Here is a 14,257-nt window from a genome sequence, read left to right as displayed (position 1 = left end):
TACTACAGGGTAAGTATGGTGGAGGCGGGTGATAAAGAATGTCAATGTTAACCTCGAGATCAACTGCAGCAGTTGTATGGTGGCAGTACATCTCAGGGTGCCATTGTCCCCACTCACCCTTCTCCACTAAGCTTCCCAGGAAACAAGACTGACCAGAATCCTGGAGGAACAGTTTCCAGATGGTGTTAATTTACTATATGAAGCAAGTGGATCTGAGTGGCACAATGGGTGGACTATGATGGATACTGTCATGTTTCACTCAGACCCAGCCCCCATCCTTCAGTTGCTGGGAATATTGGTCGTGGATGGCTGAGACCTGAGGGCCTTTTTGGGAATTCTCCTTGGTCATAGGAAATTTTCTGATCCAAATTGTGCCCTTCTCATAGGGCAGCTCATAGCTGATGACTAATGTGGAAACACAAAGACCTGCTCCCCTTGCCTTATTTCAGGACAATATGAAGGGCCACTCTAACTCTACATCATCAGCAAAGGCCTTGTGGGTCAGGTTCTCCTTCTGCTCAGTTCTACCTTCTTCCCTTCATGACAGGTACAGCTCTCATAATCTCTCCTCAAGGGACCTCCTGCATTCGACTTTGCCTCCGAGAAGACAATTACTTAGTAGGAGAGAGCTCAACATTTCTGTGGCTTATGTTTACCTTGCTATTCTAATCAGCATCATGTTCCCAGATTTTTGTCCCGTTTGAATAAGAGTGCTTCAGTAAATTTTATATTCACTAAATTTTACATGCTTTGGAATTTAAAATTTAAATCTTAAATATAATTTTAGGTTTAGATTTTAAGATTTACTGATGTATACTTTGATAAATGCATATGTAAAAAACATGAAAGATCGAGAAACTAATGAGTTACATTTAAAAATAAGAGATTTGCTGTTATTTATATATATCGGAGCCCCAGGTGAAAAAAAATAGCACCTTTGTTGAAATATAGGAGTACATACACAGAATTAAATTAACAAAGGATTTTGCAAATTATGATGGTATTTTTGTTTCAGGGTGAAATTCTAGAATTATCACACCAGTTATAGCTTCTTTATATTGATTTCATGATATGTTTTAAAAACTCCTTTTCTTAAATATGCAGGTAAATTACAAAAATATTATTTAAATATAACTTTGAAGATGCCAAACTATTTATGGAAATGGGACCATTATTTAAATATTTTACAGGGTATTTTTTATTATTATTATTTTAGTTAAGAAAGTAAAAACTTCCTTGAGATCTTCCATCCACAGTAAATTCACAGCAAAATAGGTCAGCTTCTCATTACTTCTCTTTCCTATCTTGATCATAATTTCTGACATTCTAGTTCAGTTCTATGAGGTGCATGATCTATGATTCCTTTGAAAATGTGGCTTAAAGGTTAGGTTTGTTTGCCCAGAGGAAAGGGTTAGTCAAAGTAGACATCATGGAAGGTCAATTTCCAGAAACATCCTGCAGTGCTTGGCTATTCATGGATGTTTGAATGTGTGAGCACACATATATTGATACAGAGACTCAAAAATTACTGAGAAAGAATTTAATTAGCTCTTTAATTTCTAGATTTCCTCAGAGCTATCAACACAAATTACTTTTTATAATGGATGACTAAATAAAACAACTAAGGATTAAATTGGAAAGCAAAATAATTAATATATTATGTATTTTGTTGCATTAAATTATGAAGACATATTTTTCTCTATTTTGGGTCTTTATTTAGAAGTCTTAAAAGAAGATATGGATTAATAATTACTAAAAGTTCTCTTGACATAATTGGAAGGATTTAAATCTTATTTCTGTAGCAAGGACACCTCCTTGTAAGAAACTAGAAGAGGGTGGAATTCAAATTATTTCCATTATTTGTTTAGAAAATGCTGCCATCATGGTTATTAATAATAATGATGGTGACAAAAATAAGAATAAATCTATTTGGCTAATATTAACTGAGCACTTACTGTGAGACAAATATTATGCTAATAGCTTTACATGTATTCTCGGTTTTCATTTCTTTTTTTTTTTTTTTGAGATAGGGTTTCACTTTGTCACACAGGCAAGAGGGTAGTGGCGCAATCACAGCTCACTGCAGCCTTGAATTCCTGGCTCAAGCAATCCTTCCAGGTCAACCTCATGAATAGCTGGGATTACATACATGAGCCACCATGCCTGGTTAATATTTGTATGTTTTGCAGAGATGGGGTTTCACCATGTTGCCCAGGCTGGTCTCCAACTACTGGCCCCAAGTGATCCTTCCACCAGGGCCTCCCAAAGTGCTGGGATTACAGGCAAGAGCCACCACACCTGGGCTCCTTTACATTTCTCCATGAACCTTTAAAATAGGTATTATCGGCTGGGCTCAGTGGCTCAGGCCTGTAATCCCAGCACTTTGGGAGGCCAAGGCAGGTGGATCACAGGGTCAGGAGTTGGAGACCAGCTTGGCCAAGATGGTGAAACCCTATCTCTACTAAAAATACAAAAAAATTAGCCAGGCAGTGGCAGGTGCCTGTAATCCCAGCTACTCAGGAGGCAGAGGCAGGAGAATCGCTTGAACCTGGGAGGCAGAGGTTGCAGTGAGCAGAGATCACGCCACTGCACTCCAGCATGGGTGACAGAGGAAGACTCCATCTCAAAAAAAAAAAAGGTATTATCTTCTTATTATTATTAAAATTATTATTTTAGAGAATTTAAGTACTTTACTCAGGTTTCTGTAGCTACTTTGTGATGGGGTTAATATTCAAACCCAGTTCCATCTGATTTTAAAAATTTATACTTTTAAAACTCTGCTATACATTTTTCTTTTGACACTGTATTCGTCAAATAGATATGTATATGTCATATATGTACATATTACGTATACTGCTAAATACAGCTCATTCTTTATGCTGTGTGCATTTTCAATTCAAATCAATTCAGTTGAGCTATGCCTTGCTGAGCAGTACTATGAGTACCATTACTCCAGACACTGACAGCATAGCGGGGCTGCTACCCTTCGACTTCTTGTCAACACTCAATTATTACTTTTTCCTCATTTGTCTTCATTTTCATTTTAATCTGAGTTATATCTGAATTACACTGTTATGTCAGGATAAGATGTCAGACCCATATTGTATTTGACAGATGTCCACATTTTGCTAGAAAAAGCAAAATTAAACTTGATCCCACAAGAAAGTCTGAGTGTTAGAGTTTATTCTACACAAAATAAATTTATCAACCTCCTGTTTGAACTCATATACACTGCGTATATTTTTCTCTTTCTACTGTTTTCAACATATCTGATATTGTCAGTGGTTTGGGTTGCATTTCTAAATTTGGACTTCTTACTGCCGAACACCTGTTTATCTAATAGATACAATCCAAACTATGGTTTCAGGAAGGAAACAAAGAAGAGATCAAGCTATGTCCTTTGTTTCTTGATTTCAATGTCTGAGCTACTTATAGATGCTGTTAGAATGATAATGTGATTCTTTTCACTGAACCGTATTTTCCATTGCCTGCAATGGTGACTACACAATGAAAAACTAATTTTATGATTCAAAAGTACTTTCTTTGACTAGTTAGTGACCTCTCAGCTTCGTATAATAAGCAATTCTTTAAAAGTGGCATGTGCCTTCCTGGGAATCTGACATATTCTCTTGTTTGATCCTCATAATAATTTGAAGTGGTAGACAGTATAATCTCTTGTTTTTATAGAAGGCATTTGAGGCCCAGAGACTAGATAATTTATGAAATATCACAAAACTGTAGATAGAAGAGCAAAAATTTAAGCCGGAATCTCTGCTGTCAGCCTGCACATAGCCCTGCCTTCCTTCATCCTTCAGTGTGGGCAGCCTTATGTGTCTGGGAGGCTTCTGATGGCATGCTTCTGGCTAAGCTGTGAAGTTATTTTTCTTTTTTTTTCTTATACTGTTCTGTTTACGCATTATCACACAGCTCATCAATGTAATTGTTTTCAAAGCTAACTGCTTTTACATTATTGTTCCAATTATTAATAAAACTCCCATTATGCATAAAGTGTTTAGCTATTTTCACTTATGAAGTGCTTTGTAAACATTTTAACTAATTAGGCCAGGCAAATACCAGCAAGGTAAATGTTCTCCTTCTTTCTAACAGACTAGCTGCAAAGCTAAGTCACTTCCCGAAGCCAGAAGGTAAGCTGTGATAATAACTGTGACAAAAGTCATCCATTTCTGCTTCCCGCTTTGCTATTGTTGTTAAGTCAGGGACAATTGTTGTCCTTAGTTTTCGTACATCTTAATTATCATAAAGCACTGCCCCTATATTTATTCATTTTTGACTCTAAGAAAATTTCTCTTGGAAAAATAACTGCATTCAAATATTGCACCCAGTATTTACTAGGGAATGTTAAGGAAAATGTTATTTTCAAGTGGCAAAATTAACGTTCTAAAACAGACACATACAACACACATTGAATTTCAAAAAATATATTTGCGAAAAGGCAAACAGACTTTGGCATCCTTTGCTTCAAGTGGTGAAGTTTGCTTTCAATTTTCTTTTTATACTGTGTGATAAGTTTCATCGTTCCCTGCCCCCTCCAAAGCTTCTCTCTCCCATTCAGAGACTGTCATTGGAAATAACAGCCTAAAGAGTTTGGAGTCTCTTTGGATTCCTTCAACATACTTCAATCGCTGTTTTCTCATTAGAACATTTATACTTTTGTGCCTCAGTGGGAATGATCAATTATTTCAATGTCAGTAGTGGTAATATTACCCCTAAGATTTAGCAATTTTCAAAGATCTTTTAACTTAATTAGAGGCATTTGTTGTAAATTGAATTAAACCTGTTAAAAGTGCAATTTGTTATATTAAAAATATAATAGCCATGTTGACCAAGGAGACACAATTTTAAGGGGAAATGTCCAGTTTAAAAATGTCAACATCATAATAAAGTTGTGAAGTTTCCTTTTCATCAGGTTTTCTAAAAGTTGAGAGAATGGATAACAATTTTATCCAGAACATTTTGGCAAAATATATGTACAGATCCCTATGTAAAAAGATACACATTTCACAGAAATACTTGAAATTAAGACAAAAACAATAAAAGATTGGAGCATTTTAATACTTTTGTTAAAAAATGAAACTGATGTCATTTATAATTAATATGTTAATATTTAATATCAACACACGATTATAGTATTGTCATAACTTATTTTTGATTAATGCTCCTTCTTTCCAAATAAGTGCTTCCTTATCTTGATGTATTTTACCTCATTTTCTCTTAAACATGGTGTCACAATGAACTTGCCCAAAGAGGGTCATACGAGCCGCATCACATAATGATATCCTGTTGTACCTTTCTTCAGAAGCCATTTAGAAAATCCCAGTGGTGTCTTTCAAATTTCTTAGGTACCAAGCACGTACATTGGCATGGGCTTTGTGAATATTGAAATGGTAAATTATAGGAATAGGCAGAAGCAGATCATAGTTTTAACTGAAGCCATTTGGAAACCCACTTATTCTAAAAATGTATTCATTTAGTACATGTTCATTTTCAAGCGCCTGCAATGCAGGAGGCATGGTGCTAGCACCTGGGAACATAGCAGTGAGCAAGACAGACAGTTCCTGCCTTCACAGAGCAGAGTCACTACCTCATGAACATCAGTTTGCATTTTAACTGAGTTCTGTGTGTATGTGAGTGGGTTGTATAACTCCTTCCTGCCATCCCTACCAACCCCCATGTAGTTAAATGCGGCATGAGTTGTCGAAATGCACAGGTTTTGGCATCAGACAAAAATCACGTTTAAATCTAGCTTCTGGTCTTGATCTGTCTCTTAATAGCTGAATGATCTAAAGCAAGTAAATTGAACTTTCTTAGTTATTTCCTCATCTGTAAAATGAGTACAGTGCCACATGTCCTCCAAACTGTCCCTGTAAATTAGATATATTTATGAAAAGCTCCCAGTGCGTAGTGTATTCAATGCATAATAGCTGCTATTATTACATCAGTAGTATTGTCTATATCAAATACTCTCTCTCAATTTAAAAACTCTTATTCATAAACTTTTTCGGAGAAGTGAATGGAGGTGCGTTCTTTCCTGATTAAGTGGGTTTTCAGCCATCAGGCAGCATATGGAAAAAGAATCGCTTCAAGGGGTGCTGGAGTGTGAATTGCTCCAGCAATATAGTAAATTCCATCAGAAGAGAAAATGTGTATCATACTAGTCACCAACAGTTTTATAATTTTTTAAATTTCAGGTAATTTTCACACCATTCTGATTGCTTCTTGTGATCATGCATATGGCTTCAAATTGTATTTCCAGTCCTGACATCTCTTAAACTCCACTTCCATAAGTAAAACTGACAATTGGGAAAATTCTCTGGGATATTCCACTGCCATTTTCTATAAGAAGGTCAATATGAGCTTATCTTTTTCCTCGTCTTCTCCAGCCCCCAACCAATGATGTTTTTCTAATATGTCCTCTATTCAGTCACCATTGGGTAAGCTACCGGAACCAGAAACTTTGGAACCCTTTCTGAATCTTTTCTTTCTGCTCTCATATTCAGTCTCCACATCCTGTCCATAGTAGTCAGACTTCTCTGGAGTACACTCCCTTATCTCTGTTCTACCACCACTTGAATTCTCTTTTCTTCAAAAGCACTGCTGTTCACGTTTGGGACTGTTAGGGATTAAATTGTGTTCCCTGCCCCACCCCCGTAAAAAAAAAAAAAATATATATATATATATATGTTGAAGTCCTAACCCACATTATCTCAGAATGTGACCTTATCTGGAAATAGAGTCATTGTGAATGTAAGTTAAGATGAGGCCATACTGGAGTAGGGTGGGCCCTTTATCCAATATGGCTGGTGCTCTTATGTGTGGGGACACAGACATGCAGAGGAAGACAGCCATGTGAAGACTGAAGCATAAATTAATGGTATGCTGCTATAAGCCAAGGAGTGCTGGGGGCTACCAGAAGCTGGAGGAAGCAAGGAAGAATCCTCCCCAAGAAGCTTTGAAGGGACCATCGCCCTACCAGCACTTTGACTTAAGACTTCTAGCCTCCAGAACTGTGAGAGAATAAATTTCCGTTGTTTGAAGCCACTCATGCTGTGGTTACAGCAGCCCTAAGAAACTAACACGGGGACAAAAGAGTTCTTCCTTGTCTGAGACTTCCATTCTCATTTCAGGAAACTTAGTGTCTTAGCCAACTTTCATGTTACTGTGACAACAAGGAACACCCACAACCACATGTCTGAAGACTCCAGAGTTCCGCCCCTGGTCAGGCATTACTGATAAATCATTGATGTAGGTCACCATGCTTTCTGTCCTTTAGGATGGACCCTCCCAAACCTTTATTTATTCTTCAGCCAGAGCAATGTTTCAAAAATACAAGCATAATATTCCTCCCCATCCCCAAGGGAAGAAAAATTCAGTCTGCTGATGGTGTTGGGACAATGTCCAAACTCCTTTATATGGCATAAACTGGCCAGGTCTCTTCCGGTAGTTCCCACCTACCTCTCCAGCTTCACATTCTGGAACCGTCTTCTCCTACTTGGACTTTCACCAGCCAGTTCCATTTGTTTTCAGTTTTAGAGACCGGACTTTTTCTTCTGAAAGCTGCATAGTGTTGGAATGCCTTCCCAGATTTCCTACCCATTTGTCTAATTCCTCTTTACCTTATAAAGCTCATAAGAGAAGTCTTCTCTGGCTAAGTTGGAGATAGGTCTATTCTATATGTTTTTTCATAATATTCAGTACAACACTAAAGCACCTGTCACTGGATTTTAGCTCTGTGTTTTATTTTTCTACAGTCATCTGTCTCTACAAATGGATGAAAAATTCTGTGGGTGAGTGGGGGTGTTATTCAATGGTGGGAATCGAATGGTGGGAATTCACAGCTCATCTATATTAGCAATCTCTTGCTGCTGGAACAAATGACTACCAACTTGTGACTTAAAGCAACACACATTTGTTATTTTACAATTCTGGACATCAGAAGTCTGCAATGTGTCTCACTGGGCTAAAGTCAAGGTGACAGCAGGACTGCCTTCTTTCTGGAGCCTCCAGAGGATGCTCAGTTTCCTTGCGTTTTCCAGCCTCTAGAGTCTGTCTTCAGGCCTCAGATCATCTCCATGTTCAAAGACAACCAATTTGCACCATCCTTCTCACACTACCCTTTTTCTGGCTCTTTCTTGTGTTTTCACTCTGTCTCTTCTGCTTCCTTCTTCCATTTTTTTTTTAAAGAACCTTTGTGATTACATTGGGCTTGGCTGAATATTCCAGAATGCTTTTCATATTTTAAGCCCAGCAGTTAGCAACTTTAATTCCATCTGCTACTTAATTTCCCTTTGCCATATAATTTCACATAATCACAGATTCCAGGAATTAAGGCACAGACTATATGGGGGCCATTATTCTGCCAACTTCACTATCATAAAGCCTGATATTCATTTACTGATAATCTGTTGAATAAGTTATACCCAATTCAACTGGCTTCTACAAAGGAAGAAATGCTTTCTTTACCTGGGTTCTAGATAAAGATGCTCACTTTCATAGAGTTTCTTGGTCATTGGGTTTCTTGCTAAAGTGATTCAGTAGCTGACTGATGAAGAGTCCTCACGAAAAAGCAGGCAACACTAGTTTAAAAATTCTTTGTTACCAGTAACTGTTACTTAGGCAAGTGACTTAACTTATTTAGGCTTTAGTTCAGCCTCTGGAGAAGGGAATGCTGAGGGAATATAATAAGGCCTTCTCCAACAGTGACATGATATGATGGATGCTTGTTTCTTTGATATTTTCATGATAATGACTCCCTGAAAAGGGGACTATTAAGTCTTAGAAAGCCTCAGAAGTCACTGAGGATATCCGTGCTCAAAAACTTGCTGATGAGTGGGATATGGTAGAAAAGAAAATAATAAGTACCTAAATAAAATAATTAGTTATAGATGATTATAATGAAAAAAGCACCTTAATTTTTTAAAAATGCTACAACCAGAGTATGTTTGGTTATGCCAAAAGAAAGGAATGTGGAAATTTTTAGTGCCATCTATTGGTAGTGATTTTTAAATAAGAATTATTATGCATAATTGATGAGTGGTGGCTCTTTGTTTTATCCAAATTCCTAATTCCTAAGGATTCTTGTTAACTGTGGAAGAGAGTAGTTTAAGAATGCATTCTCTTTTTTATGCATTCTCTTTTATTTTTTCCAAAGCAATTTTGGTCTTTTTTTTATTATGATTACATGGATGGATCATAGAAATCTTGTTTGATTTCAGGTCTTTGTTAGGACTGGGCATGGAAGGTGGATATATGTGTGTCATTTGAAATGTGGCTAAAGTTCAGAGAAATAGGTTTCATTTAATAGCTGAATACTGGATGACCTTACCATTCTTCTCACCCTCTGGCAGCTCACCCTGTGAGCAATAGAGGAGATGTCCGCATGAACTGAGAAGTAGCTGCTGGCCTCAATGTGATTTTGCAGTGATCTGTGTGCTCTATGGCTTCCTTCATAACCAACAAATCAATTCCCACTATACGTATTACACACCCCAGTGGCAGAGGCCATTTATTATCCTTTTGATGGTCATACTCTTTGTACATAACCAAGAAAGATTACAGAGGAAGGCAAAGAACAGTTGCAATATGGATGAAGACATTCCACAATGACATTGCATTTTATCATGTGCCTTGCATGTCTATAAGGATACAAAAGATGTTCTCTTTCAAGACAGTTTTGAAACATGGAAGCAAAATTCTTTTTAATGAAAAATATTTCAAAAATTATAAGTGAAGAGAAAGTTGTAGAGATAATTCTACAACAATTCTAAATTGTATACATTTAGATTTCAAGGGCAAATTTGAAATGATTAAAAGACTGTCATATTTTGTTTCTGTGTGGGCATTGTTAATAACACTATACTTGACTAGTTTTGCTCAATTAGCTTTTGATATAGCCTTTTATTTGGCATCATTCAGTATCAACTGATTGTTTTGTTAATTTCTAATTTGCAGTATATAAATTTCTAAACTCTCAATTATCGATTCAGGGATTTTCCTGATTCTTTGAATCCACATATATCTAATAATAGTTACCATTATTAGATAAATCAAAAAACAAATCCTGACTTGTAGTGACTAGGTATAAAATAATTGAATATTTTGAATTACAGCTAAGTGGTTCCTAATGAAATTTTAGTGTTATTTGTCCTAAATCAAAAGTCTGGTAAAAAAAAAAAACACATATATCTTAATGTGCATAGGAAACATTTTATTAGTAAAACTAATGGTAAAAGACTCACTTTATAGTGGGTTCTGTGCATACACCACTTAAACTGCTTAGTCATTTATGTCAATGGATATGAAAAGAACAGTGGAAATTTCCAAAGGTCAGAGAAGCTACTGTCTTTTCTGTTTTGCATCATTTGAGACTTTCCAGGTTGTTGTTTTTTTTTTTTTCAAACAACACAATGCCAAATCTGCATTAGATTTTCCCTTCCCTTTGAAGAGGCAAAACAATGACAGAGTAATTAACCGAGGAGGTGATCATGTACAGGGTATTTTGCTTTAGCAGTGTGGAAAGTTCTGCATTTCATTTCACATGATGGTAAATGGAGTGAGGTATTCTGAAATCCCTTCTATAAGAGAGTTAGCCCCTGACTACATTACTGTATATAAACCAAACCTTCTTGGGGTCTGTTTCCTGTTTAACTGTTCCTCGTTTGTGTAATGGAAAAGAATGCTCAATGCAAAGACTGCATCTCGCTTTCCATTAGGTGAGGGTCTACACCTTCATGGAGAAACACACAGAAGAACAACAAAAAGGAATTGTCAGTATCAGGTTCGGTGCCTCACTAGTTCTGTGCAGACCAAAAGGCTGTAGTCATGGTCTGGAACGCTAAGAGGGAATAGTAGATTTACTTGTTGTTTTTTCTTTCTTTCTTTTTTCCCCACTGTTGTTTTCATGATTTATCCTCTCTTCCCATGTTATGTCATCACATTTGATAATCTTCAGAGAGCAATGAGCTTTTGTATGTAACATCTTTTGAATATGCCCATGAATTCCATTTCTGTGCTGTCCCCAGCACTGCTCTGACTTGCTGTGGTTTGTCATTAAGTCACTGAACTGCTTAGTCTGTTACTAGTTTCTCCTTTGGTAACATGTTTATTATTAGGACTATTTTTCATTGAGGAATCTACTATCTCATTCTGGAAAATCTTTCTAGAATAAAATTAGGCATACTAATCCAGGAATTTACAGTCTAGTTATTATAAAGATCAATTACTGGTTTAACAAAACACATGGTATATACCCATGCGATTTACTGCTTTAATTAAATAACAAATATTTGCATATCCATATATATCTTTAAAAATAAAAGGAATCATATCATCATTTAGATAGGTTTTCTACATTTCTTGGGCTCAATGGAAGCCCAGACTAGTTCAAAGTAGGACTGGGAAATATTAGAAGAGGAGAAAGAAAGAGAAGCAACAGAGTATGTGTTCATTGTTTTGTGAATGTACCACAGTGATAATGTGGTTCAAATTGTTTTATATCTGTTAACCTACTCATCATGCTGACCCTGAGATCTGGGTGCTATTACAAACTTTTTTTTTCCATGTGAGGAAACTAAGGCATAGAGAATAATTATATCCAGGCTGTCAGCTCCCAGAGACTTTAGTCACAACACTGTGGTAACTCTGTTGTATACTACCTCCACAAATTGTTTGGACTGAGTAGAAAATGCTTTCTGATTGTTCAGTAATTTTCAGATGGCCTCTTCATCTTTTCTCTTGCAAAAACTATAATTTTAGAAACTTTGACATCTCTTGTCCTTAATGCCAAATATAGAGAAGAGATCAGAGCTGAATCAGAATACTTTGTATGAGATCCTTTTATATTTTGTTTCAACCAAAAATATCTGTATTGTGTTATGGAATGAAAAAGTTCTTAAGTTTTGGATTTGTATTCATAGATTTTTAGTGGCATACTGATCATTTCAATTTTTAAAATGAAAATTGATCTTTAAAAAGTCACATGCAAATAATTTAATCTTCATGTAGAGAGATCATTGTGGGTAAGTGAGATAAGCAGGAATATATTTTAGATTTTAAAGATAAAATGTAAATTTACCATTTACAATAATTTATTTTCATGTTTATTTTAAAAAACTGTTCAATTATGGTAAAATCCTCATAACATAAAACTTCCCATCTTAGCCATTTTTAAGTTACAGTTCAGTGGTAAGTATATTCCCGCTGTTGTGCAACAAATCTGAGTTTTTTTATCTTGAAAAACTGAAATTCTATACTATTAGCAACTCCTCATTTCCCCTCTCCTGCACACCTGCCAACCACCATTCTACTTTCTGTTTCTATGATTTTGACTATTTCAGATACCTCCTCCTGTAAGTGAAATCATAAGTATGTGTTCTTTTGTGACTGGCTTATCTTTCTTAGCACAATGTCCTCAGGGTTCATCCATGTAGCATCCATGTTGTAGAATTTCCTTCTTTGTTAAAGCTGAGTAATATCCCATTGTATGTATATATATATATACCACATTTTGTTTATCCATTCATCGACCAATGGACATTTATATTGTTTCCACATCTTGGCTATTCTGAATAATGCTGTTATAATCATGGGTACACAAATATCACTTCTGGACCCTGCTTTCAATTCTTTTGGATATATATCCAAAGGTGGAATTGCTGAATCGTATAGTCATTCTACTTTTAATTTTTTGAGAACATACCATACTTTTTTCCATGGTGGTTGAACCATTTTACTTTCCTGCCGATAGTACACAAAGGTTTTAATTTCTTCACATCCTTCCAAACACTTATTGCACGTGCGTGTGTGTCTGTGTGTGTGTGTTTATGGTAGGCATTTTAACAGATGTGAGGTGGCATTTCATTGTGGTTTTGATTTGCATTTCCCTAATTCATGTTTCTTTATGTTCTCCTATAATGTGAACCATCCACTATAGCTAAAAGGAACATAAATAGTTTTGAATCCTAAGTATTTATTTAGAAATAATTTTGTTCAGTTTTCCTTTCACAGTGTTTCATTGTTATTCTCAAAATATCTTACTTTTGGTTGTGCTTTAAGCCGAGATTTTATCTACTGTTTCTTTGTAGCTGTTCTTCAGTTGCTGATAGTAGATCTGGAGACTTCTTCAAGCATCTCCATTTTGTGCTGGTATCAGCGTCTTCAGAACTTCAGTTATCTCAATGGCAAAGCCAGGGCTTCTGGTACATTATACTGCTGATGTTTTCTCTCTGGTTCCTGAGGCTCTACCTGCATTACTTGGGCCAGTGGCTTTTCCTCCAGGCCATTTCAACTCCTGTTACAAAGTGAGTGCTTTCCTCTGAAAGTCAAAGGAATATATTTTCATCTTAATAGGACAAATGAAAGTACAAAACACCTCTCCCATCCATTTACCGTACAACCTAAAATGCAGAGATTATTTGAAAAGACAAAAATGTCTTTATCTAAGCAAAAACTTCTATTACAGTTATAGTCTCACCTTATGGGCCTGTATATATAAGTACATAACTGGTACATCAATATTTATTTTAAATTTAGCAGATTCAAATATGTTCTAATATCTGAGCAGGTTCCAAAAAGGAATTTAGCAACAATGTTTTATTGTATTTTGATTTTATCATAGTGACTTAGGCTGAAGGTATTTTAGAAGTAAGGTAAGTGTGATTTATCACCTATTCACAGAGAAGCAAAGATTGCTTCTTCTGCAAAATGATTGAATTCAAACAATTACCAAACTCAAGCCCAGGCAGCTTTCTGGGCCATTATCCTCTGGAAAAAGATGACACTTTAAAGGTTATCTCTTTATAAACATGATTCCAAAGACACTGTAGATAGACACACAGATAGATATCAATACAAGTAAAATTCATTTTCTCAAATGTAGATGGTACAGATAAAAATAAAGTTGCGTGTATATTTTCAATTAGGAAGATTACAAAGAACAATATAAATATTTATATTTATACATACATGTATAGTTATTGATATCTTTGAAAATTAAATCATAAAGGTCTGAATATATTATGGAATATGCAAATATATATATACTAAACTGTATTTTCAAGGGGGAATTTTTATCTGGATAGTCTCTTTGTTCCTCCTTTCTTTCATTCTCTTTTCTTAAGGTTTCCAAAGCAAAAAGAACAAATATGATATGCTTGGCCTAGTTGTTTTTTGCTTTTCACTCTTTTATTCTTCGATAGAAAAGGAAGCCCTATCTTTATTAGTTGTTAATAAAATGAGACTT

General features: G+C 35.8%; 1 protein-coding gene across 1 annotated transcript in view; it reads left to right on the top strand.

Moving 5' to 3' along the window:
• Positions 1–14,257, top strand: part of LOC101131940 (uncharacterized) — a 167,225-nt gene that overhangs the window by 127,637 nt on the left and 25,331 nt on the right. Inside the window, 1 exon segment of the mRNA XM_063707283.1 lies at positions 13,101–13,316. Within this exon segment, the coding sequence (XP_063563353.1) occupies positions 13,101–13,316 (216 nt within the window).

This window comes from Gorilla gorilla, chromosome 5 (assembly GCF_029281585.2).
Source record: "Gorilla gorilla gorilla isolate KB3781 chromosome 5, NHGRI_mGorGor1-v2.1_pri, whole genome shotgun sequence".
Classification (NCBI taxonomy): Eukaryota; Metazoa; Chordata; class Mammalia; order Primates; family Hominidae; genus Gorilla; species Gorilla gorilla.
This window is presented reverse-complemented; position numbering and strand designations above follow the sequence as displayed.